The 27,261-nt window shown below is 45.2% G+C and overlaps 1 protein-coding gene across 1 annotated transcript in view; it reads right to left on the bottom strand.

Moving 5' to 3' along the window:
• Nucleotides 1-7,664: 7,664 nt before the first annotated feature.
• Nucleotides 7,665-27,261, bottom strand: part of LOC144756215 (uncharacterized) — a 135,455-nt gene continuing 115,858 nt past the window's right edge. Inside the window, exons 3-6 of the mRNA XM_078645828.1 lie at nt 23,182-23,292; nt 17,106-17,177; nt 14,959-15,054; nt 7,665-8,614 (exon numbers count right to left, since the gene is read on the bottom strand). Of these exons, the coding sequence (XP_078501954.1) occupies nt 7,665-8,614; nt 14,959-15,054; nt 17,106-17,177; nt 23,182-23,292 (1,229 nt within the window). The remainder of the gene's footprint in view (nt 8,615-14,958; nt 15,055-17,105; nt 17,178-23,181; nt 23,293-27,261) is intronic.

Below are 27,261 nucleotides of genomic sequence, written 5' to 3'. Positions count from 1 at the left end.
ATATTTGAAAAATCCATAGGAAATTCAAACAAAAAGATAGTTAATGATCACATCCCAAGATTTGTTTAGCAATTAGGAGTGGGCGAAAAATTCTGTGTTAGAGCACATGTGCTTCGAATTGAGCTTTTTTTCACACCAGTTGCACAGAAGGAACATACTTGAGTGCAGCACTTTGGAGTGCAGCATTTCTCGTACTAAAGAAAACTCTTTTTCCTGCCGTGCCCTCCTGAGGGAGCTGCAACCTCCTTGGGGAATTCTCTAGCGATTCTGGAAATAAACTTTTTATAAAAGTATTTTTCCCATCAGATCAGATAATCTTTATTCGGTATACATTAAATAGTATTACCATAAAAGCATACAATAATATATATTTGAAAAATCCACAAAAATCCATAGGAATTTCAGACAAAAAGACAGTAATTATCACATCCCAAGATTTGATTAGCAATTAGGGGTGGGCAAAAAATTCTGCTACACCGGCGGAGTTTTGCCCAATCCGCGTTCTGCACCGAGTTCAGAAAAACTCTGTGAAGTGACACAGAGCGGAGTTTTCTCTCTGGAGCGTCTCAACGCTAAGTTGGTAGGCGCTCATAAGAAAAAAATTGATTGTTATATCTCCTCTCTGCAAGATTGCTCAACGCAGGTATTGGCAGACAGACGATGGCAGCCGCTCAAGTTGAGAAATCTGCCACTCGAGTAGAATGTCTGTTCGAGAGGCAGAAAGCAGCAGCGCCCACTGGTGTGATGCCTAGTGCCATTCGCGCTGATTTTACAGCATGGGACAAACTCCCAGCACAAAAAAAACAGTGGGAACAGTGCGACTCTGCCGCTTATGTAACTCCGCATAGCACGGCAGAGTTCTTCTAGCACTTTCTGGAGTTCTGCGTAAAACTCCGCAAAACTCCACCCAGGACTACTTAGCATGGCCTAAAGGAAAATGCTACTTACCAGTATGCATCTGTTCTTGACATGTAGGGCTGTAGAACCACACACTTTTGCATTAGATCACCATCTGGTGGTGGGCCCGGATGATTACACTTTGTTGTTGTCTTGGAAGAGTCTTTGTCTGCTAGGTGACTCCTCCCTTTGACCGTAGTGCGCATGGGCACCGACTCCATCCTCAGATCGTTTTCGCCATTGGGCAAATGATGGAGTTGTATCATTACAGATAAGGATGACCATGTATTGTGTATCTAAATAAGATAATACTAGAACAGATATAGGTAGCCAGGGAGGCGGGTGGGCGTGTGTGGTTCTGCAGCCCTAAATGCCAAGAACAGATGCATACTGGTAAGTAGCATTTTCCGTTCGAGGCATATGGGCTGCAGACCACAAACTTTTGCATAGATTGCACAGCAGTTTCTCCCTTAGCGGCTGTCACCCACATCTGTTGCAGTAGTTTGAAATAATGTCTTTAGTACAGCCTTGCCCACACTTGCTTGTTGTTTTGCCTGCACATCTACACAGTAGTGTTTTGTAAATATGTGTGCCTAGTAGACCATGTAGCTGCTTTACAGATATCATCTAATGGTATGTTTCCTAAGAATGTCATAGATGCTCCTATCTTACGGGTAGAATGAGCCCTAGGAGGAATGGATAAAGTGCGTTTTGCTTTTTGGTAGCAAATTTGAATACACTTAACAATCCATCTAGCAATGCCTGATTTTGAAATTGGATTGCCTTTATGTGGAGGTGAAAAGGACACAAACAGTTGTTTAGTTTTCCGAAAAGGTTTTGTCCCATCTATGTAGTATAGAATTGCTCTTTTTACATCTAACGTGTGAAGAGCCCTTTCTTCAACTGTTTGTGGTTGTGGGAAAAATACCGGCAACTCAATGGATTGGTTGAGATGGAACGGTGAAATGACTTTTGGCAGAAACTTTGGATTTGTCTTGAGAACCACTTTATTATGATGCAGTTGTATAAATGGTTCTTGGATTGTTAATGCCTGGATCTCACTCACTCTTCTTAGTGATGTGACTGATACTAAAAAAGCAACCTTCCATGTAAGAAACTGTAACTCACACTTATCCAACTGTTCAAAGGGTGGACCCATAAGTCTTGTAAGAACAATATTTAAATTCCATACTGGAGAAGGTGGTATTCTTGGAGGAATTATTCGTTTAAGTCCTTTCATGAACGCTTTAATTGCAGGTACCCTAAACAAGGACAAATGTTGTCTGTTTTGTAGATATGCTGCTATAGCAGCAAGATGTGATCTAATTGAAGAGTATGCTAAATTAGATCTTTGTAGATGTAAGAGATAGCATATGATGTTTTATATCGAAACATCTAAGGGGTTAACCTTGTTATGTGTGCAGTATACCGCGAATCGTTTCCATTTTGCTGCATAACATGCTCTCGTGGTAGGACGTCTTGCTTCTTTAATGACATCCATGCAATCAGGAGGTAAATTTAGATATTCAAACCAAAATCGCTAGATTGAGCTGCATCGGGTCTGGATGCATAATCTCTCCATGGTTCTGTGTTAGTAGATGTGGGGAGAGTTTTAGTTTGTGATGTGGTACTACAGAGAGCTGCAGTAGCGTTGTGTACCACGGCTGTCTTGCCCACGTTGGTGCTATTAGAATCAGTGTGAGAGAATGTTGCCTTAGTTTCCGTACCACTAATGGAATTAGTGGGTGAGGTGGAAAAGCGTACGCAAATTTGTTTGATCAGTTCATCCATACCGCATTGCCTTTGGATAATGGGTGTGGGTATCCGGCGGCGAAGCTTAGGCATTTGGAGTTGCTTTGTGTGGCAAACAGATCTATCTCTGGTTGTCGCCACATTTGAAAGAATGGCTGAAGAACTTGAGTATGCAGCTCCCATTCGTGTATCTGTTGTCTCTGACGACTTAATAGATCTGCCAATTGATTGTGAACTCCTGGTAGATGTTCTGCTAACAGATAAATGTTTTGAGGAATGGCCCATCTCCAAATGCTCTGCGCCAGCCGGGAGAGCTGTAGGGAGTGTGTTCCTCCTTGCTTTTGAATGTAATACATTGCTGTCATATTGTACGTCCGGACTAGTACAGCTTTGTATGATATGTAATGTTGGAACGATTTTAGAGCTTGAAAGATTGTTAGTAACTCCAGATAATTTATGTGAAGTACCTTTTTGTTTTATTATCCACGTACCTTGTACTGGATGACTTTGTAAGTGCGCTCCCAATCCCGTGAGAGATGCGTCTGTGGTCAGTATTATTTGTGGAACTGGCTCTATAAATGGCCGGCCCTTTGAAAGGTTTTTGTTGTTACATCATTGCAGAGAGCGATGCGTCCGGACGTCTACCACCACCAGATCTGTTATTTCCTGTCGAGCCTGATTACACTGACCTGCCAAGCATTCTTGTATGGGGCGCATTTGTAGTCTTGCGTACGGGACTATGAAAATGAAAGATTCCATCATTTCTATTAACTGCATAAATACTCGAGCCTGTAGTGAGTGTTGTGCTTGGAATGTTTTGATGAGATTTTGCATAGCTTGTATTCTCAGTAAGTTGGGGTACGCTATTGCCTTGGAGGTATCTATAGTTGCACCTAGCTACTGCTGAGTCAGGGACGGTTGTAGATGTGATTTCTTTAAATTCACTGTAAACCCCAACTTGTGCAGCAGGCAGACTGTTTGATGCGTGTGCTGTACGCATTAGTTGTATGACTTGGATTTTATTAGCCAGTCTTCTAGATATGGGATACATGAATGTTGTCCCTTAAGTGTGCTGCTATTACTGCTAGACACTTTGTGAATACTCGAGGTGCTGTTGTCACTCCGAAGGGGAGCACCTTGAATTGGTAGTGCTGACCTTCTAGCATGAACCTTAGGTATTTTCTGTGAGACTGATGAATGGGAATGTGGAAGTAGGCGTCCTTGAGGTCTAATGTGGCAAGGAAGTCGCCTTTCTCTAGCAACGGTAAAACTTGTTGTAATGTGACCATATGAAAGTGGTCTGAGTGTATGTACTGGTTTAGGGGTCTTAGATCTAGAATTGGTCTGAGAGACCCGTCCTTTTTGGGTATGAAAAAATAAAGGGAGTAAACTCCTGTGTTTTGATGTTGCTTTGGTACTGGTTATATTGCATTCTTTTGCAGTAGTGATTCCACCTTTTGCCTAAATAGTAAGAGGTGTTCTTGTGACATAGAACGTTGTCTGGGTAGTATTGTTGGAGGAGTAGAAGTGAGCTCCAGGCAATAACCTGACTGAAATATTTGTCTCACCCACCTGTCTGTGGTGATGGAGTTCCAGACAGGTAGGAACTGTTGTAATCTTACCCCGACCGGAGTGGAATGGTCTGGGGGAATGGAAGGGAAGTCACTGTTTGGGAGTAGAGGCATTGCGATTGTTGTTGCCTCTGCCTCTGCCCTTATTATTGTTTCCTCTATACTCTCCTCTATAATATCCCTTACTGGGCGAGGTTTGGTTGGGTTGTTTGTAAGTAGAGGAGGTGTTATCAGTTTGGAAACCCTTTGATGCACCTCTATACAAGGAGCGACGAAAGGAAGGTCTATGGGCTTGTGTTTGTAAAGCTCCCATTGATTTTGCGGTATCCGTATCTTTCTTCATCTTTTCTAGTGCACTGTCTACATTTGGACTGAAAAGATGTTGTTGGTCAAATGGCTGGTTTAATATACTGACTTGCACTTCAGGTTTGAAGCCAGAGATTCTTAGCCATGCATGCCTATGCAACAATACCCCTGTATTTACTGCTCTAGATGCTGTGTCTGCCGTGTCTAGCTCGCATCTTATGGAGGTATTAGTTATAACCTTTCCTTCCTCTATTAAGTCAGCAGCCCTAGCCTTATATTGTTCTGGCAGGTGTTGCATGAGTGACTCAAGCTCATCATAATGAGCTCTGTCATATCTTGCTAACAGAGCGTGAGTGTTAGGAATCCTCCATATATTGGCAGCTTGTGATAGTGTGCGTTTCCCTGAAGCATCTAAAAGCTTTGATTCTTTTTCAGGGGGTGGAGCATCCCCTGTTGTTTGCGAGTTGGCTCTTTTTCTCGCATTTGACACTACCAGAGAGTATAGTGGCAACTGCCCCTTAATGTATGCAGGATCAGAGGGAGCCGCTTTATATTTCTTTTCCAGTCTGGGGTTAATTACCCTGGCCCTGACTGGGTCTTTAAATATTTCTGGTGCGTGGTCTTACCACTCCATTAAGTATTGGAAGTGTGGTAGTGGTTTTATGTGACGTTAACAGTGTATCCATAAGAAAATCCTCTGCTATTGGATCTGTATGCAGGTCTACACCATGAAAAGTAGCTGCTCTTTGGATGAGCTGTGTGAACCCAATGGTTCATCTGGTGGAGATGGCCTAGACCGGTATGCCTCGTCTTGTGGTAGATCTGGTGCATTGTAATCCTCCCATGGGTCACCTGATGATCCAGCCATATCATCTGGGTCATTCATGTAATCTATTTGCTGATAACTCTGTTGTGAGTATGTATCCCCATAATCCTCCTCTTGTGGTATTATACTATGTGTACTAGCTAGTGAGTGCACAGGAGAAGTATCTGGTAGTATTTCTGGTGAAGGAATATGTTTAGGGGAAGTCTGAACATGCTTCTTTGGAGGAACAGTAGATGGTTTAGGACAGTCCATTTTCCTCTTTTCAGGCACTGTGTACACTTTTCCAGTCTTTGGATGAATTTTTAGAGTCTTTTGCCTTACATCAGGTTGGAAAAGCTCTTCTATAGGTAAATCCTTTTTCGATGCCGATTTATGTGGTTTGGAACCATCAGGCTTAGCCTTCACAGTGTCTATTGCCTTGGAAACAGTTAGTGATTTTGGTTCCGAAGACTTTTCTAGCTTTTTCTTTGGATCTGTGCTTTTTGGATCCGAAGCTTTTGGTGCAGAAGAGTGTTTCGATATGGAAACCGCTTTCGGGTCTGCTTTTTTCGCTACCGGAGTTGTCTTTGTTTCGGTATCTTTTGGAACGTCTTTCGGTGCCGAACTTGGTTTCGGTTCGGTAACTTTCGGCATTGATGGGTGTGTCGGTGCCGGTGTTAACTTCGGTTTAAGCACTTTCTGCTTTTCGAGACCGACAGTCTGACTCGAGCCCGAGCCGACTGGAGGCTTTTTAATACTCTTCGCTGCCGAGCCCGAAGGCGGGGCGTCGGAAGGTTTCGATCGGTGTGAACCCGGACCCGAAGGCGGGGGTGGAACAGGGTTGACGCTCTTACTCACGACCTGTTGACCAGCTGGAAGAAGATCGTCATCTTTGGATTGATCCTCCTCAGCGGAAGCGGACTCTGCTTCGGAAGCGACGTCTTCTTGTTGTTCTTCGACGTCTACCTCGATCGGCGCCTCGTCGATGATGAGGTCTGCCGTCGACGACGATGACTGCTCCATAGCTCTTCGAGCTCGACGATCCCTGATTGTTTTCTTGGACCGGAATGAAGCGCAGGCCTCACAGTCTCGACGCTCGTGCTCTGGAAACAAGCACAAGTTGCCAACCTCATGCAGGTCGGTGTGGGGGAACTTGTGTCCACACGGAGGGCACTTCTTGAATGGTGTTCTTTCCATGAGCCAAAGGCCCAGTGGCGCAGTTGGGCCCAACGGCCCCGATGAGCGCTGGAATGGAGAAGTGGATCCTCTCTTAGACGCGGGTGACCGGAATCAGTGTCGAAGACGATATTGATGTTGTAGGGGCCGAACGATGAACACATCCGAGCCCAAAGGCGGAAAAAAACAATCTGAGGATGGAGTCGATGCCCATGCGCACTACGGTCTAAGGGAGGAGTCACCTAGCAGACAAAGACTCTTCCAAGACAATAACAAAGTGTAATCATCCGGGCCCACCACCAGATGATGATCTAATGCAAAGGTGTGTGGTCTGCAGCCCATATGCCTCGAACAGAGGTGTTCACAGTCCAAATTCATCTTTTTGTGGAAAGACAAGGTTCATATATTTACAGTTAAGACCACCATAGAAATGACATTAAGTAAGATCCAGGCTAAAAGAAATAAAAAAAATATATAGAGAAGTACTTAGTGCAGATAAAAACATCAAAGAGTGGACTTTCCTTAATAAGCAAAGTGCAGCCGATCACTATTGAACAGTTCCAACTACAGGAAATACCAGGTGCAGTTATTCCCTTCCACACTAGCTTCCTCAGATGGGTGGCAGTAGGTGAGAATGTATAAACGATAAGGCAAATAAACTTCAACTGAAGAAGCTGTAAATAACACAAAGCAGATCTACAACTTATTTTCCCATCATTGGTGTAGGGAATAAACTGTCAATTGATATGAATACTCATTTGAAGTTCATAATTGAAGTTCCAGGTGAAAATTCTCTTGTGATGTTGAAGATACCTTTTGTAAAACGTTCTTTCAACTTCTAGGGTTCCAACCAGTGTAGACAATATAGGGTCATAGAATGTCCTTTTTAACAAACCTCTTACTGCATTCTGTGCATGCAAATGGCTTCTCACCCATGTGAAACGTCTGGTGACCGTGAAGATCATTTATTCACCAAGCTCTTCTTGTACTGAGTTCAAGAAAATAACTCTCATCCATGTAAATTCTACGATGATACTGAAGGTCTGTTTCATACATAAAACTCTTCACTCTTCACACATTCAATGCATGAAAATTGTTTCTCACCTGTGTGGATTATCTGGATATGTTTAAAACGTGTGCGCTGATTAAAAATCTTTTCATAATGATTGCATGAAAGTGGCTTCTTTGTGGGTTCCCAGGTGATGTCGAAGATTTGACCTTTGAATAAAGCTTTTTCCACACACAGTGCAAACAAAGGGCTTCTCACCAGTGTGGATTCTTCGGTGACGTTCTAAATCTGACTTATAGAGAAATCTCTTCTCACACTCACTGCAGATAAAGGGTTTCTCAATTGCACCCCTGTGGATTTTCAGGTGGCGTTCAAGTCCTGGTTGGTGAGTAAAGCACTTACCACACTCACTGCAGGAAAAGCGTTTCTCAATTTCACCTTTGTGGATTTTTAGATGGCGTTTGTGGTTTGATTTGAGAGTAAATCTCTTCCCACATTCAGTGCAGGCAAATGGCTTTTCATCATTTTGAATTCTCTGGTCTTGTTGAAAGTCTAATTTAAACGCAAAGCTGTTAATATGGCTTTTGTGGTGATGCTGAAAATCTGACTTGGACACAAAGCACTTCCCACATTCATAGCAAGGAAAGGGTTTCTCAAGCTCACCCTTATGTATGTTCTGGTGACGTTTAAGCCCTCCCGGTTCAGTAAAACCTTTCCCACATTCAGTGCAGAGAAAGGGTTTCTCACTTGTGTGAATTCTCTGGTGACGATGAAGAATTGACAACTGAGTAAAACTCTTCGGACATTCAGTACAGGAAAAGGGCTTCTCACCGGTATGGATTCTCTGGTGACGAAGAAGATAGGACTTGTGAGCAAAACCCTTTCCACAATAGCTACAGGGAAAGAGCTTCTTTAGCCCATGGTATTTCTGATGGTGTAGATGATTCCCAATACTTTTAAATGCCTTTGTACCATCAGTGGAGAGGGTGTGCTTGTCCTCACTTTGGAGTGTTTGATATTGGTTAAGGACAGACTTTGGAATAGAGGTCTTGTTTTCATTGCATGTAGTGGACTCCTTCCCAAGCATACTTGACATACCTGACATAGAATGAAAAAATAAATTAGGAAACATATTTTCTTAATCAAACAAAACACATCTCAGTTGCCACCTGTGAAAGAGGGACAGTCATAATACAGACAAACAATCAATGATAGTCAAGAAGCAGAAAGATGTCACATTGGTCTCTGATAGGCATGTGCACTGAACGGTAAATGTTATTCTGCCCTATTACTGACAAAACTCAAGAAGTCCAATGAAAGCAAGTGTTGGATACCTTGAGTGACAAACATGTACCAGTCCGTGCAATGACTGGCGAATGCCCAGTGGTGGAAAAGTAGCATGATTTTAAGCAGGCTAGAGCTGAAAAACAGCCAATCGATTACACAACAACTGAGAACGTCGATCAATCAGATTCTTCAGAGTAGATTACATCTTGGTTGTTATTATGGGAAAACCACTGTGTAGTTAATATGTTCTGTTAGTCAGGAGTCTTTTGAATGTTTTAAAACAGGATCGCCTGTATATTTTAAGTTTGGCCCCAAACAGCTTTAGTCCTCTGCCTGATAACAGATTATCAATTAAAAAAAAGACGACTTTGGTTCAGCCACTTCAACTTTGGTTGCTTGCACCAGTCCAGTCACCTTTAGCCATAGCTTGTGGAAAAGGTAATTCATACGTAGGGCATTTTTTATGTTTCGGTGGTGATTGGCAAAAAAGTCTGTCTCCTAGATAAGGAAGCAGCTTCCCCAAATCACTAGTCCGCAACTCCACCAGTCAGGCGCTGCAGGAGAGTGTCAGAGTAAGTGGGGTTTTATTTAATGTATATGTATATTAATGTATATGTTAGAGTGCAGTGCACTTCTAACCATAAGTTGTTACAGTGAGATTTATATTAAGAGGTGAACGGGATAGCCAAACACCTAGATGGCCAACAAGAAGAGTTGCAAGGCTGCCTAGGAGGAGAGTCAACAGAGCCTGGAGCATGGAAGAAGGGTCCAGGCAGCTACAAAGAAAGGGAATAGCAGATGGCTTGGGAAACCAGCCTCGGAAGCTCCCATGGTACTGGTAGATGAGGTGCAGGAGGAGGCGGCCGTGGACCCAACCAAGGAGAACACTGCCTCTGTAGGAGACCTGCCTGAGCTTGTCGGGTGGCAAGTTGAGGGTGGACCTACCGATTGCCTAACTCCAGAGAGGCTGAGGTGGCAGGCCGAAGCCCAGGCAACTGATGGCACCTCTGGAGATCACCTTATTTAGTGGGAGAACAGCCTCCTCTACAGTGTGCCTAAAGAGCCTGTGCATGAGGCAACATGTGCTGGTGGTTCCCCAATGTTACAGGGCCTTGTTACTGGGTTTGGCTCATGAGATTCCCTGGCAGGACATCTGGGATAGGACAAGGAGCTTTGACAGGTTTGTCACCCACTTTTATTGGCCCTAGATGTGGACAGTCTCTGATGCTTTCTGTAAGACACGTCTCACTTACCAAGTCAGTGGGAAGACAGGGAAGTAGCTCAATGTTTCTCTGACTCCCTTGTCTGCTGGCACCCCCTTTGAGAGGGTGGGCATCAACATTGTTGGTCTCTGGACCCCAAAATTGCCTTGTGCAACAGGTTTACCCAGGATTTGGTGGACCATGCCATATGCTAACCAAAGATCATCCTTCTGAAAATCATAACTACACCTGCAGTGGCTAGGGTATTGCTGGGTTTCCCAATGCAAGTGGTGTCAGACAGTGGCATCAACTTCATGCCCATGTACATGAAGTCCATGTGGAAGGAATGTGGGGTAACCTAGAAGTTCTTCACAACTTATCACCCCTAGACTAATGGGATTGTTGAGAGATTCAACAAGACCCTTAAGGACATGAGTATAGCCTAACGGAGCCCATGTGGTGGAAGCAGGACGTCCTCTTGCCCTGCCTAATCTTTGCATACACAGAATAGTGTAGAAAGGAGTAGGATTGAGCTTTCTTGAACTCCTCGATGGTAACCCAGTAATGGTGCCAGTTTAGTGAAGGGGGTGGGAGTGGGAGCAAGCTCCAAAGAAGCCCTCTCAGGATGTGGTTAGCTACATGCTAACCTGCCGCAACCAAATTTAGACGTTCTGGAAGAAGGCTTTTGATAACTTGGAAGCTAGCCAGAAGTTGACAAAGCAATGGTATGACCAGAAGGTCACTCTAGTTGAGTTTTAGCCAGACCAGAAGGTGAGAGTAATGGCGCCAGTTGAGCACAGGGCCCTCCAAGACCATTGGACAGCGCCCTACGAGGTGTTTGAAAGGAAGGAGTAGGCTTCATACCTGGTGGATCTCAAGACACCCAGACACCCCCTATGGGTCCTCCACCTCAAACGCTTGTAGCCCCACCATGGGGTATCTCGAGTGGGCTGCTACTGCTGAAATTGTAGCCGTTGTCTGAAACCAAATATCAGCTACTTGAAGCAGGTTGGTCCCATTGGGGCCCTGGAGCATTGGAGAAGAGGACTGGACCTGCTGTCTGTGACTCGAGAGGAGCCCTGAAGAAGTGCATCTCCTTTCTCTTCTATCAAGGACAAAGAGTTGCACTCTTTAGCAGACCTCTTGTGTGGCTTCAGAGACTCAATAGAATTCAAGAGGCCTTTTCTTGAAAGTACCCAGCTCAGCAGTGGCAGCTTACTAAAATTAAATTAACAATATATTTGATAAGAATTCTGACAGTCATTAGATTTCATTGTTATTAAATATAAAATAGGTGGTTGAAATGTGTCTGTAGCTGGTACAGGGCAAAAGTCACTATGTTTTAGGTGACAGATGATGGAGAAGAGGAGGAGAGGAAACCTCTCACTGGTCTTGTGTCATCCAAGGAGAGAGATGGGTCAGTGGATGGTGTTCACCTCTCCCGTACTCTGACCCCAGAGCAGCAGAGGGACTGTCGCCAGCTATTGGGACAGTTTCGAACTCTGTTTTCCTTCAGCCGTGGGCTTACAAACTTGTGTACCCACGATATTGACACTGGTGACAGTTCCTCTGTCAAATCAAAATCTACAGAGGGTCAGACAATGTGAGGGACATCACCAAGGAAGAGGTATCCATGATGCTGAAGTTGGGCGCACTCCAGTAGTCCCTGGTCCAGCCCAGTGATGCTGGTTCCAAAGGCTGCCCCACTGGGCACCACACCAGAACTCCAGTTCTGTCTGGAATACAGGGGGCTCAATTCAGTCACCCATCCCTTGAGATGACTCGCTCATATATCGGTTGGGAACTGCCATGCTCCCAAGTACTTTTGTACTGACTTGAGGCTACTGGCAGATTGCATGAACTGCGGTGGCTAAATGGAGTATAGCGTTTTCCACACCAGCGGCCACTTCGAATTCAAGGTAATGCCCTTTGACCGGAAAATGCCCGTACCACCTTCTAGAGGCTGGTGAATCAGGATCTGGCTTTGAATGGAGGTCTTCAGAGCTCCTTACCTGGATGCCACAGCTGTCTTGAGTGCAGTTGGTAAGACACCCGTTTCAGCTCCAGGAAGTGATTCAGGTTCTGCAACATGCAGGCCTGAATATCAAGGTCAGTAAGTTTCAGATAAGGCAGGGGGCTATAGTGTACTTGGATTTCCTGAAGGGTGGGGGTAAGGAGCAGTACCTCCAGGCCATGATAGAAACCATCGTGGCCTGGAAGCCCTCCAAAAGGCAGACAAAAGTGAAGGCATTCCTAGGCCTCACTGGTTACTACACGAAGTTTGTCAAGGGCTATGGTACCACTGTTGCCCCCTTGATTGCGTTGACTTCGAAGAAGGAGCCAAGAAAGGTGATCTGGACAGAGAAATGCCAGAAAGCCTTTGACTTCCTCGAACAGGCCAAGTGTACATCCCCTGTAATCAAGGCCCCTGAATTTCTAGGAGAATTTATTGTGCAAACTGATGCCTCACAGTATGCATTGGGGCAGTATTGTCACAGTTAAATGAGGCAGCCGTAGACTAACCTGTAGCCCTCATCAGTAGGAGGTTACTTCCCCAGGAACAAAGATGGGATTGTCATTGAGAGAGAAACTTTTGCTGTGATCTGGGCGCTGAAGAAGTTGTGACCATCCCTGTTTGGCACTCACTTCCGGGTTCAGACAGACCATTAGGCCCCTCAGATGGTTGATGCAGATGATGAAATTGTTGAGGCGATCCATCTTCCTACAGGGAACAGAAGTTACGATGGAACACCGTCCGGGGCGAGACCACGTAAATGCGATGGTATCTTTAGGTATTTCTACCTTACTGATGAGAACTCCTAGGAGGGTGCGTAGTTCTCTTCGGTTTCAATACCAAGGTGGATGATGAACGGAGCGTTTGAGCAAATCAAACACTCACCCCCAGTCAACTGATCTAGGTTTAATCCATCATCATTCTTTAGCTCACTCCACCACCCCAGTTCAGACATGGCCATATGCAAATCAGTCTGACCCTGTGCCTCATGGGAACAGTTCAGCCCGAACTGCCAAGCCATGTCTTCCCTGGACCGGAAACAAGCATCCTGGGACCGGTTTCTGGCTGATCAGCCATCATCAGCCTGGCTAGCTTGAATCCAGTGGCAAAGTGAGCAAGGGACCCACGTCTGGCCATACCCTGCCAACTTAGGGCAAACAAAGAGATACCAAATTGGATGATGGATGGAGTGTTTGAGCAAATCAAACACTCACCCTCAGTCAACTGATCTGGGTTTAATCCACCATCATTCTTTAGCTCACTCCACCACCCCAGTTCAGACATGGCCATATGCAAATCAGTAAACCCTGTGCCTCATAGGAACAGTCCAGCCAGAACTGCCAAGCCATGTCTTCCCTGGACTGGAAAAAAGAATCCTGGGACTGGTTTCTGGCTAATCAGCCATCATCAGCCAGGCTAGCTTGAATTAAGTGGCAAAGTGAGCAAGGGACCCACGTCTGTGCATACCCTGCCAACTTTGTGCAAACAAACCCTGTTCCCATGAGGCACAGGGTTAGACTGATTTGCATATGGCCATGTCTGAACTGGGGTGGTGGAGTGAGCTAAAGAATGATGATGGATTAAACCCAGATCAGTTGACTGGGGGTGAGTGTTTGATTTGCTCAAACGCTCCGTCCATCATCCCCTTTGGTATCTCTTTGTTCTCTTCGCTTTCAGCTGGGAAATATGTTCAACACTTACATATTATGAACCCAACCTTCTGAGCACCAACACTTAGAGGTCAGTTATTTAATATTTAAAATCAGGTTTTACTACAGGTCAAAACAGTGATTTTGACATGGGGTCATAAGGTGTTTGGTAACCCGCAGGGGATAGCGTGCAGGGCCTGCAGGTAGCACCACACCAACACATAGCAAAAGAATTTGCACAGCATGGGTCTTGGCACCCACAGGATTGGCTACAGCAGCAAACCCCAGCTGTGCATGGGCAAAAATATTTTAAGATAAATATGTAAAGTGAGAGGCGGACGTCCACTAGGGGTTAGGAGCACATGGGGGGAGTTGGTTGCTGGGCCTGGCCAGAGGCCAGGACCTGCAGCCAACCCACAACTGCACACAACCAAAAGCTGTGTACATTAGGGAAGTCGGGAAAATATGATTTATTTTTTAAAGACACCAGAATTATATTTTGGTCCTGTTGTGGGTGACCCAGAAGACAAGCGAGGGATAATCTAGCACTTTATATTTCTTGTCCAGTTTAGGAACCATTGCTGCAACTGTAGCTGGGGTCTGCATCAGCTTTCTTGTCTCTTTGCAGGTCGTCACAGTCATTTTCTCTGACTGCCAAAGGAAGTTCAAATCGCTTTACAGCTCTTTCAACTAGGGTATGAGAGTTACTAATGTTGTCCAGTGTTGAGTCAATCGGCTGAGGTGTTGTTGCATCTACCACCAACAGAAACAGTCATCCTACTCATGTCCTCTCAGTATATTTGAGCTAGGCAATTCTCCTAACTCGTGCCCCAACAAAACTTTAACTCGTTCACTCGCCATACATTGCTAATTACTTCCCGTATTACGTCACTCGTGACATGTCCAATGACATCATTATGACAAAACTGTGCATGACAGGACGCAAGTTTTAGTTACTTTAGGATACGAGTTAGTTATTTGTATATTGTATAATTCAGTAGTTTTGTACATCTTAACTGACATTATCAACTAACTATAACGTCCATTTAACCTTTCTATCTTATATATCTCTACACATCTATTTCTGCATATTTGTATATTTTCGTTTTCTTCCATTGAAACTTATGTCAAATGTCTGTAAAATCAGCTATGATACTTGCTGTAACAAGGCTCCCTTAAATACACCCCTTAAGTTTTCATGGATCTGTACAAGGACGCATTAATTCTCAGACACACAAAGCCTGTTACATTCTCTACTAACTTGGAACTAACCACATTTCTCATGCTCACCTGAACTCCTTATTTCAGGTTTTGTTGTCTCCTGAACACATGATTCCTCCTCTCGTTTTGTGCTCAGTGAAAACACTGCTGTTATACGTGGAACCCCTGAAAAGAGGAGACACACCATATATAATTGCACGATAGAACTACTGAATAAACACAATGAGTTGAGAAATCTGTCAAGTATAACCAAAAAGCAAATATCTGAAAGGAGGCCTTAAAAGATGAGCTGTGGAACAGACACACAGGTGAGTGACGCCACGGTGTATACAGTACAAAAAATCCCAAACTCTCTAAGCTCAACTGCACAAACTGCATCTAGATCGCTGGCGGCCATGGTGGAAACATCATCAGTTTCTTAGAATCATACAAAAATCTGCAAAGGCAATTAATACATACTAGTAAACTAAACATAATTTTTGGTAAATGAAGGAAAATTACTTTACTCTTTGGTAATCTATGAAATCCTTTTTTTTAAGAAGTAAATCATTGGTTATGTGACATTTAGGCCAGGGGAGAAAGGAAGAACTTAAATTGTGTAGCAAACTTTAGAAGAACTTGAACTTCTGAACACCAAGTCAAATTAAGAAGGACTCACTCGCTGTTACTGATGCTAGTCAGGAATGCTCTCATTTTTAAGATGACTACTCATGTGGTAAAAGATGTGGCTTTTAACTTCACATTTTTTTCTTGTACGAGTAAAGCACAACATCTGGGAAACTTCTTTTAAAATAACTAAAGAAATTAGAGGGTTAAAAGATGATCTGCTTGTACGATAACCACGGTGGTAAAACCGTTACCTCCAACTTTGAATACAGTAGGATTTTTGTTTGCATTAGTTATGGTATATTTGAACCCTCTCTGACCCTGAGGTGAAGTGACACACTGTCCAACACAAGGGTAGACCTGAACCCTCTCTGAGGTGCAATGACACACTGCCCAACCCAAGGGTAGATCTGAACACACTTAAGAGCCTGAGGTGCAGTTACACGCTATCCAACCCAAACGGTACACAATTTGAGGCTGGCTGCAATGGAGCCCTGGTCTGATACAGCAAGTAGGCTGATCCTGGCAAAAGTCTGGAGGTCAAAAAGTTCAAAGGGGACTGCCGCTTTTGGGAAGAAAAATCCTTCTCGAGCTGGCTGCTGCTGAAATTGTAGCCGTGGTATGAAACTGAATGTTGGATACTTGAAGCAGGCTAGTCCCGGTGGTGCCCTGGAGCTTTGGAGAAGAGGACTGAACCTGCTGTCTGTGACAGGGGAGGAGCCCAGAAGAAGTGCATCTCCTTTCCTTTTCTATCTAGGACAAAGAGTTGCACCCTTTTTTAAGGGCCAGTTAGCGGACCCCCTGTGTGACTTTAGAGACTCAACAGAATTCTCAAGAGGCCTTTTCTTGGAAGTACCCAGCTCAGCAGTGACAGCTTACTAAAATTACATTTACAATATATTTCATTAAAAGTCTGACTTAGTCATTAGATCTCATGGTTAAAAAATATGAAATAGGTGCATGAAATGTGTCTGTAGCCGGTACAGGGCAAAGGTTATAAAGTATGTACGTTATACCTTGACTTTTCCTATTTACCAGTTGTAGTCTAATCAGTGACAATATTGTTTGGGCCCAGTCACTGGGTGAACATGGCATTTCTAATGTCACACATGTTCAACTCTTACATATTATTTGCCCTACCCTGTGAGCAGCAGGGTGCACTTAGAGGTGACTTATTTATTAGTGTTTCCTACAGGTCAGAAGAGTGATTGACAGGTCTACAAAAAAAGGGTTCAGGCTGCTGCAGTCAAGCTACACAGGTCAGGCCTAAAGCTACTTTTCACTGCCACGTAGTGGATGGCAGAACAAGTGCCGTACTTCAAAGGTGACATTTAACTTTACATGCCATTAATGTACATTTCTGCACCATATACTGGGATCTTATAGGACAGTTAAAAGTCCCAAACAAGTTTTCCGCCATTTTTTATATCTTTTAGAGCCTCAAGTGCGTACACTGGGCGTCAGGTAGTAGTGTCCCAAAGTTAGAGCTCAAAGTTTTCAGGAGGAGAGTCACAAAAAAATGAAATATTGGGAGTGACCACCCAAAAAGGGGTCACACTGAAACAACCGCACATTCACCAACACAAGAAGTGTAGCAATTTAGGACATACCCGCCTCAGGGTCTGCACTGCTTTCTTCAATTTTCTGACCAAGATGATCAATAAAAGTTGAAGCTGGCTCTTCTTTTTTCCTCAATAAAATAGCAGAATGACGTAAAGAAAATCAAGTAGAACAAGTTATTGGCAGTTACAGGCTTATACGAAGCGAGTTTCATACATTACAAACATACAATTTTAGACCACTAATATTCCTTCTAAAAGGTTAGGACCACTACCTTTTACAAGTTCAGAAGATCTTGCCATGTGCATTTTTATGTTTACTATGTAAATGTTGGAAGGTGGTTCTGAACTGAGCCGCCCAGATTTTTTGCTTTTTTAACACCTATTTGTTGAGCTTTTACTGTGAGAGAGCCTCATAAGTTGCGATTCACCCACACTGAACTCATGATGAAAGGGACTGCATGTGTATTTTACAGGTGTCCCCCTGGCGCGAGTAGGCCACCGCGCAGCAGCCAGAGCAAGGAGCACCGGGCTGGTTACATGCAGACATGTGAGTACATGCACAAGTGTAAGGGGTGCGCTGGGGAGATTGCTAGCGTGCCAGCCCATGAGCAGCTACAAAGTGAATGGTGTGACAGAACTTATGCAGAACTGGGTGGTGACGTGGAATAGCCTTTCTACAACGGGAAGAAATATTTGAGGGAAAGTCAGTGTGCTTTACTGTTTTTATTCCATTATTCTCCTATGAGGATGAAGAGCACATAGGTTAGTTTTACTTTCCTAGGGCCTACAAATTCCTGACACGCACTAAAGTCCAGTGTGACTTATGTGAGAAGTAGTATTCTGCAGGGTCCAAAGTCATATTTGTACTGCTTTTGGGTCATCCAGAAATGTCATATTTCGCTGAGTCAGCTCATAACCAGGGCCAGGCAGGGGCTGGCCCTGCCAGGCTGATTTAATGACCTTCCTCTCCGAGCTGTAGCCTCAGAGGTCCAGCCCTGCACAACAAGCATTCCAAGGGTGAAGAACTCCACTCCAAGAGAAGATGGGTGGAGCTACAGGTTCATCTTTCAGCAGCTATCACCTGGTGCCAGGCACCAGGCTGCTCTGGAGAGAAGGCAGCGAGGGGGGAAGGGGCTCTCAGAGACCATGTGGCATGAGACCCCTGGACGACGACATTTTGAACAGACGCAGAGGCCTGGGCAGGAAGGAGGGAGCAGGGGCAGAGAAATGATGTGTCACTGTGTGATAGGGCAAACAGACTTCCTGCCAGCCCCCTCCCCAATTCTTTAAAAGAGTTTGCACAGGAAGAGGAGCTCTCTCTGGAGTGTGGTCTGCTGAGGAAGACTGGTGCTGGAGCCTGGCGTCATGGGCAGTTGGAAGGAAGAACCCCCGGATTGTCCCAGGATGCAGAATTGTGCCAGGAAGGGAGTCCAGGACCAGTGAGCAGAAGACTGGGCCTCTGCGCAAGGACAAGAGAGGTCCAGGAAGAGAGCCAGGTGAAAGGCTGGCGCAGGGAGCCAGTGAAGGCAGCTCCCTGCTGAATTCACCCTCCTTGAGACCAGGAGGGCGCAGTGGCTGGGGAGCGCCACAAGGAGCAAGAAGAGACAAAAATGGCACAGATCAGTACCCTGGGGGCTGAGATATGCCCCCCAGAAGGTAGGCGACCTTTGAACTCTGAGGAGATAGACGACGAATTGCGTGGGGCTCCGCCGCCGGTCTTAAATGTGCCCCCAGGGTGGGTCAGGTCCCGGGGGCTGCCCCCAACACGAAGCAAAGCACCGTTGCGCCCCCCGTGAAGTGGCCCAACCCGGGTGCCAGGAGCCCACCCTGGCCCCCGGTGATGACAAAGGTCACGGAGGACCATCGCGCTCCCCGTGAAGATCGCGATGGTGTCGGTGAGGTGGAGGGCGGCGTGCCGTCGCACATCCCCATTCACGGCCAAAAGACAAGCCGGGGGTGCCATCGCGCCCCTCGTGAAGATGGCCCAGGGATCCAGGACCACAACCTTGGGCCCCAACATGAAGAGGACGGGGGAGTGTCGCTGCGGACTAGCGGGAGACTACGCGTCTGTCCGCTGGAGCAGGCAGACCGAAAGTGTCTAGGGTGCCCAGGTGGCTCTCCAATGCTAGAGAAGCGCAGGGTCCGGGTGGGACCGGGTCCCCGAAAAATGGCCAGAGCAGCCTGGGGTGGGTTCCACAAGCTACATTACTCACCTGGGGGTCCAGGTGGGACCGGGCCCCCCATTGAAGCCTGCAGACGCAGCACAGCTCTCCCCGGAGCAGCCGGGGAGCTGCTGCTATAATATGCACGGCAAGGAACACGGAGCACCCCATAAGGCCTTGCAAGGCATGGGGAAATCTACTTTTTTTGGCACCTGGTGGCCCTCAGAGGAGCGGGGTCACCTCCATTTGCTGGAAAGGCGCGGCGGGAGTTGCAGGGAGCTGCAGGAGCAGCACAGTCTCCCCCAGCACAAAGAGGAAAAGTCTCTCCCTAAATCTCTTGGGACTTACAATGAATAACCCCTCAAGGGCTCATCACAGGTGTCAACAGCATCCTGTGGCTGGAACTATTGTTCTTCAGCTGGGGGGGCGTTAAGGATGGCTCCAAGCAGTGAAATGTGAAGGGCTGAGCTTGAGGATGTCTGGAAGCGGGATTCCCCTTGGGGCGAAGAGGTGTAATTGCACCTGTAGTGCATTTACTAATGCTATTTCTTTTTAGAGGGACTGAAAGTCACATGTGTTATGTGAAGTACCTGTGTAAGGTGGAGTCATAAGCAAAGTGGGGTTATGTTGCCAGACATTCCTGCTGGGGTGTCCGGCTGTAAATGCTTACTCCTGTGATGCCTTTTAGAGGCTGTGATTGCAATGCATTACAAGTGTTATCAGCTATGAAAAGTACCTCCTTTAAAGTGATGCCCAAACATGTATTCTTGCTACCGCGTTAGGGGAGGAATAGCCCAGACTGTTAGTCATAAGAAGAGTAGGTGTCTACTGTAGGGTCAGTACAAGATGGTCAGTCAGGGTTATGTGTCCCCAGGGCAGGTGTACTTATTTTTAATGCTTGTTGAGATGATGGGGTGGGTCCCCACTGGGATGTTGCCAGTTGGCAAGGCCCTCGCTCCAGGTTGTGTCAACACACTTCATTTGGGGGCAAGATGAGGTGCAGACATGGGAGTGGTGGTGCTAGACCCCCCACCCCCTTGAGGGAGAGGTGGAGATGTTATACAATGTCACAAAGTAATTCAAACCGCTTATGTATATTTGTAAATTGGTGCATAGTATTAAGTAGTGTGTGTATTTAATAAATGTAATCTTACTTTTATAAAGCAAAGTACAGACTGGACAATCAATTATTGAGTGTTATTTCTGCGTACCTGTAATGGCGATTACTAGCCCACACCACCTCCCGTGAGTCAGCCTTAGACTGCTCGGCAACGCTACCCTCTGAGAGTCAGGCGCTACACTGGGGTGTTTGGTTCCCAGTGAAGGACAAATGTGACATGTTATTTGTGCAGGCCTCACAGATACTGCCTCGTTTTCCAACAGTAAACATGGACATTTCTGTAAGTGGGTGAAACTACTAAAGGAAAGGACATCATGTTCAGAAAATATATCTTCTTTTAACACATATTCTGTGGGGTGCATTACTTTGGTTGAATGCCATGTCTCCTAGAGGCAGTTTTGCAAATCAAAGCGGATTGTTGTGTTTAAACTAACACCCACTAAGACGTAATAGAAAACACCCCAGTCTTTTTTTCAATCTTGCCCATCTCTACATAAGATTTACACCTGGCATTTCAGTCGTTAAATTGATTTCTGCTAAACTAAATTTTATATGGATTTGGGCTAATACACTAACTTAAAGGTTGTTTTGGTGCAACACTACATGTACCAAATGCACTTTTGTTACAGGAATGCAATTGCTTGTCTCAGACTACAAAAGGCAAGCATAGACTTTTTCACAGAAACCTTGTTTTATGGTCATGCAAAAGATTGTTTTCACTGTGCTCTAGTTCAGCCACATCTTATATCAAAAATGGAGGCCCAATAGTCTAACAATCCTGTTTCCTGCAGAGGCACAACAAGTTCTGCACAGGTGAATAGGACAAAGGCTGCCTGAAAGTCAGAAGTTTGTGGCAGTATAACATCACGGTGATGTTATACTTAAAGTTCCTTTGAGCATACGGCGCTCAATATGAGTTTCTGTCGACGCATTTCAGTGAAACAATCAAATTATCAACACCTTGATAATTTTACTGTTTTATCGTGATTAAAATGGATTGAATCAGAGATAAGATGTACTGTACGAAATATGTTGGTCTGCAAAACGAAAGGATTGTAAATGTATACATGCACTGTACCACTTTATTTTCAACTGTTACTACTCTGTTTTCTTCTTTAATAAAAATAATAATAAAAAAATAATTGAATGAATCAATAATTGTCCTGAAGAAGGTGATGATAATGTATTGTTTCGCTGAAGCGCTGCATTGACAGATAGAGCTCAAAGGAACTTTTATTTCTATAGATTTGTCCTTTTTTTAAATGATTGTGAGAATGTTATGAATTTGTCAACTGTTTTTTATTATTGGGGTTACCAATTTATGTATTAAGTAGATAAGTGAAATTTTTGTAACAATTGTATTTAATATTTGTAAAAATGAAATAAATAATTTTTAATATAAGAAATAATGTTTAAGTTAATTACTGATCTAGTAAGTATTTGCTTCTTTCTCTTTTTCTGGCTCAAGGACGACTTTAGCCTTTTAATTCATAGAGAGCACGTAGTTATATGTCTAATGCAAACTGATTTGTTGTGGATATGTTTTACAGTTTTTGATGGTCTACAGAGTTCCGATTTTTCTAAGGCGTAAATGAGGTGATATAGAAAAGGGAATCTTATGTTGTTATTAGTATAAATACATCCCGTCCCTTTTCTGAGTATTGGGGCGACTCCTTTGAGTTTTGATAACTTCATGAGTGTGTACTCACTGCTGTGATCGGTAAGTAGTGCCTTGTCTAGTAAGGACATGCACCCTGTGTGTCCCTCTGTGAGTGTGTGTTCAATGCTGCAGTCAATAAGCAGTGCCTTGTCTAGTGAAGACATACATCTTTTGTGCCTTCATGAGTGTGTGGTCACTGCTGTGATGGGTAAGCGGTGTCTTGTCTAGCAAAGACATACACCATGTGATTGCCTCAGTGAGTGTGTGGTCACTGCTGTGATTTGCAAGCAGTACCGTGTCTAGTAAGGAAATACACCTTGTGTGTGCCTCTGTGAAAGTGTGGTCACTGCTTGTAATCGGTAAGCCTGCCTTGTCTAGCGAAGACATACACCTTGTGTGTGAGTGTGTGGTCACTGCTACGATTTGTAGGCAGTGCCTTGTCTAGTGAGGATACACCATATGTCTGCCTCCATGAATATGTGTTCAATGCTGCAGTCAATAAGCAGTGCTTTGTCTAGTGAATACATACACCTTGTGAGCGCTTACGTGAGTGTTTTTCACTGCTGTGATGGTTTAAACAGTGTGTTGTCTAGTGAGGCTACACTTATGTGTGCCTCCATGAGTGTGTGGTCACTGCTGTGATCGGTAAGCAGTGTCTTGTCTAATGAAGACATACACCTTGTGTGTGCCTCCACGAGTGTGTGGTCACTCTTGTGATGGGTAAGCAGTGCCTTGTGTAGTGAGGACATTCACCTTGTGTGCCTCTGTGAGTGTGGGTCACTGCTGTGATGGGTAAGCGGTGCCTGGTCTAGTGAAAACATCAACCTCATGTGTGCCTCCATGTTTGTGTGGTCACTGCTGCAGTCAATAAGCAGTGCTTTGTCTAGTGAAGACATACACCTTGTGAGTGCTTACGTGAGTGTTTGTTCATTGCTGTGATGGTTTAAGCAGTGCTTTGTCTAGTGAAGACATACACCTTGTGAGTGCTTACGTGAGTGTTTGTTCATTGCTGTGATGGTTTAAGCAGTGCCTTGTCTAGTAAGGACATACACCTTTTGTGTGCCTCCATGAGTGTGTGGTCCCTGCTGTGATCGGTAAGCAGTGCCTTGTCTAGTGAGCAGAGGTGTCCCACATGGACAAGGCCATCACTCTCACATCCTGGCTAAAGCACCGCTTGCTTACTTGGGGAGCTAATGACACGGTCTCTTCTCTCGGACTCATTGTTGTCCATAGGATGGAGCAGTTGTGCTTCTTTCATTGTCAACGAGTAGACAGTACTGGCAATGAGAGGGCCTGTTAAAGAAAGAAATCACAAATAAGTAAGTCTGCAAGAGGGCAATATACAATACTGAGAAGTATCTGCTGTGTGTGTCACACAACAGACGCTCATTGGTGGAGTGGATATTGAGCACAGGCTTAGTCCAGAAATTCAAAGACAAACAAAGTGACAGATGTGCACACCCATCCAATAGAGACAATGTGAGAGAAGGACCCACTCCCCTCACAAAACACAATGTGGAAGACTGACTTCTCTTCAGGAGAGACAGAGTGAGAGGTAGGCATGTGCTTCAAGAGACAGACCACGTGGGAGATGTCATCACCCTTCAAGAGAGACAATGAGAGACACATCCTCCCCAATATAAGAATCAATGATAGGGCTTCAACCCTGAGCAGGGAGGATGTAAGTGATGCCTCCCTCAGGATACACTGCAAGAGATGCATTGTGCCTTGCATGCTTCCTTTCTTGGTTTTGGTGAACTGATGCACGATGGGTTAGTGTGGCCTAGAGAATGGAATGATGTCACGGAATGTCAGCGTACGTAAGCACATTCTAGATGGCCAGGATTTGGACAGTTGATGGGAGGATGGAGCCTTGAGAGAAGTTACCATAGTTTGGTTGTAACATGGAAAAAAAACAACCTGTACAGGATTGTGATTGTGACATGGAATAATAAACCTATATGTTCCAGATCGTGGTTGTAACATGGAATAAAGAAACTACCAGTACCAGTTTGCCAGCTTTTGCAATATTGGGGGAGTCTGAGGTCTCTCCCAAAGAATCATAAATCTGATTTTCCCCAGAAAATAATTCTCCAGATGTTTGCATCACTCCTTGGAAAGAAGGGCACCTATTCCTGCAACGTCTGGGTTCAAAAATGTGTTGACAATCATAAATATTTCTTTGGCAGGGTATTTTGCCTGGCTAATCTAGACAGCAAAGTCCTTCAATTTGGCCCTTCGATTTCCGTAATGATACTTTTTTATTGATATCTTGTAAATTTGTTTATTTTCATCATCATAATGGCGCCTCAATTTCCTTTCCTGTTTTTTACATTCCTTCTTTAGATACCTCCCGAGAACCAACTGGCCCTTGTTTTGGTGCAGGAAGATCTAACTGCACTTATCGGGACCAGGCTTTCCACCGTAGAGTCTATCCAATCCCTTCAGAGAAGATAGGACGCACCACCTTCCCCATCGGTCCTATGCCTACTCAACGTTGCTTGCCAGCTTAAAATGGCCAATTTCGACCAAAGCCTTGAAGGTCTTCCAAAAGCTTCATAAACATTCTGTGATTTCATTTTTAGGATGGTGAACAGTATCAACAGATAATCCAACCATAATATTGGCCAGGGAGTGATGTCTGCATAGTTGTAAGATGTAACAAGCATTTGCAATGCAATAGGTCTCGCATTTGTTGAAGTTAGAGATGTTGGCATTCAAAATGACAATGTTTTTTACTTTTGGCTTGTTATACCAATGACAGTGCCGCTATGCAAATATAAATACTCCACTGCAAATACATTTTTTTTTAAAACAACAGTAAAAACATTGTCATTTTCAACGCCAACAGCTCTAGCTTAAACAAATGCTGAAGTAATGTATTTGTACCAATGTGAGCACAGTAACAAATACTGCACTCAGCTAAGTACATAACATGCAATGCAGTAAACAAACACTGACAAAAGGTGGGTTTAACAATACATCTACAAAAAACACTTCTACCGTCAACGATCCTAGGTGAACAAGTTACTTACCTTCGGTAACGCTTTTTCTGGTAGATACAATATCTGCCTGTGGATTCCTCACCTTGTGAATATCCCCTTGCGTCAGCAACATTCGGAAATTCTTTTTGAAGCTTCGCGCCGACGTGGACTTGGACGTCATAGAGACACGGCATCGCATGGGACTCCGCTGACGTCACCGACGCCTACAATAGGCCCACGCCGGCGTGATGACATCAGTTCCACCCTTTTTTCCGTGCCTCCGAGGCACACGGACGGACCAATGACAGTAGACATATACACAGTATACGCAGTACAAATATCAAGGTAACACACACAGTGTGAAGCAAATGCAAAAAAACATTAATAAGTCCCCTTTTTAAAGGGATCACCCATTAAAAAGGTCAATACAAGATTTAAGTCCCACTGAGGCACAATAAAAGGAGTAGGATGGAACTTATTTGTGAGGCCCTTCAAAAACCTTAAAACTACAGGAGATTTAAAAAGAGATGGCTGGTCAGGCAAACAAAGAAATGCCGACAGCGCTGAAAGATAGCCCTTCACTGTGGCAACAGCAAGCCCCTGTTGCGCTAGAGAAAGGGAAACTGGAGAACATCAGACAAATGGGCTCTCAAAGGGTCAATAGATTTCTCCCCACACCACATGACAAATTTTGACCATCTATAAGAATAGATGGACTTAGTGGAGTCACGCCTGGCTGACAAGATGACATCCACAACGTCAGGCGGTAGGGAAAAGGAATTCAGGTTGCCCCGTTCAATCTCCAGGCATGAAGGTGTAATGTCTGGAGGTGGGGGTGTAGAACCTGCCCCTCCATCTGAGAGAGGAGGTCTGCCCTGAGAGGGAGACGGAGCGGCAGGTGAGAGGAGAGGTGGAGAAGATCTGTATACGACACCCTTCTTGGCCAGTCCGGGGCGACCAATATGACTTGGGCCCGGTCTTGGCGAATCTTCCTCAGAACCCGAGGAATCAAAGGTATGGGAGGAAACGCGTAAAGGAGTTGATTTCCCCAACTCAACTGAAACGCGTCCCCCAAGGCTCCTTGCATCGGATACTGGAGACTGCAGAAAGACAGGCAGTGAGCATTCTCGCGAGTGGCGAACAGGTCCACCCGAGGAGTCCCCCACATCTGAAAGATGTCGTGAACCACCTCCGGGTGAAGCCTCCACTCGTGGTCGGCAGAGAACTGCCGACTGAGACTGTCTGCACGAACGTTCAGAACTCCGGCCAGATGATTTGCCATCAGACAAATCTGATGGTCCTGAACCCAGGACCAGAGGCGCAGAGCCTCTCTGCAGAGACACTGCGACCCCACTCCTCCCTGTTTGTTGATGTACCACATCGCGGTCGTGTTGTCCGTCAGGACCTGGACCGAACGACCGCGAAGGGAAGGGAGGAAGGCCTTGAGCACCAAACGTATCGCCCGCAATTCTAGAAGGTTGATGTGAAGCAACCTTTCCTCTGGAGACCAAAGACCCTTGACCTCCAGATCCCCCAGATGAGCACCCCACCCTAGAGTGGATGCATCCGTTATCACTGTGGAGACCGGAGGAGGCAACTGAAAAGGCTTCCCCTGAGACAGGTTGCCTTCCACGCCCCACCAAGACAGATCCGCCGCAACTTCTCTGGAGATCCTCACTGACTCCCTAAGATCTCCGTTGTGCTGATACCACTGCCTGCGGAGGCACCACTGGAGCTCCCTCATGTGCCAGCGTGCATGGTTGACCAACAGAATGCATGAAGCCATCAGACCGAGCAGGCGAAGGACCTTCAGGACTGGAAGGACCGCTCCATTGTAAAATAAAGGAATCATTTCCTGTATGTCGTGAATCCTTTGAGGAGGAGGGAATGCACGACATACAGTTGTGTCCAGTACAACACCTATGAACAGGTTGCGCTGGGAGGGCACCAGGTGAGACTTGGGCACATTTATTGAAAAACCCAACCTGTACAACAACTGGGTTGTTTCTCGCAGATGATGGAGCACTCTCTCTGACGACTCTGCTTTAATCAGCCAGTCGTCCAAATAAGGGAATACAGGAATCCCTGACCTTCTGAGATGCGCCGCCACCACTGCCATCACCTTGGTGAAGACTCGAGGCGCAGTAGTAAGCCCAAACGGAAGGACCGCAAACTGATAGTGCTGCGATCCCACCGTAAAACGGAGATACTTCCTGTGCGACTTCAGGATGGGAATGTGAAAGTACGCATCCTGCAAGTCGAGCGACACCATCCAGTC

This window comes from Lissotriton helveticus, chromosome 5_1 (assembly GCF_964261635.1).
Source record: "Lissotriton helveticus chromosome 5_1, aLisHel1.1, whole genome shotgun sequence".
Taxonomy (NCBI): Eukaryota; Metazoa; Chordata; class Amphibia; order Caudata; family Salamandridae; genus Lissotriton; species Lissotriton helveticus.
This window is presented reverse-complemented; position numbering and strand designations above follow the sequence as displayed.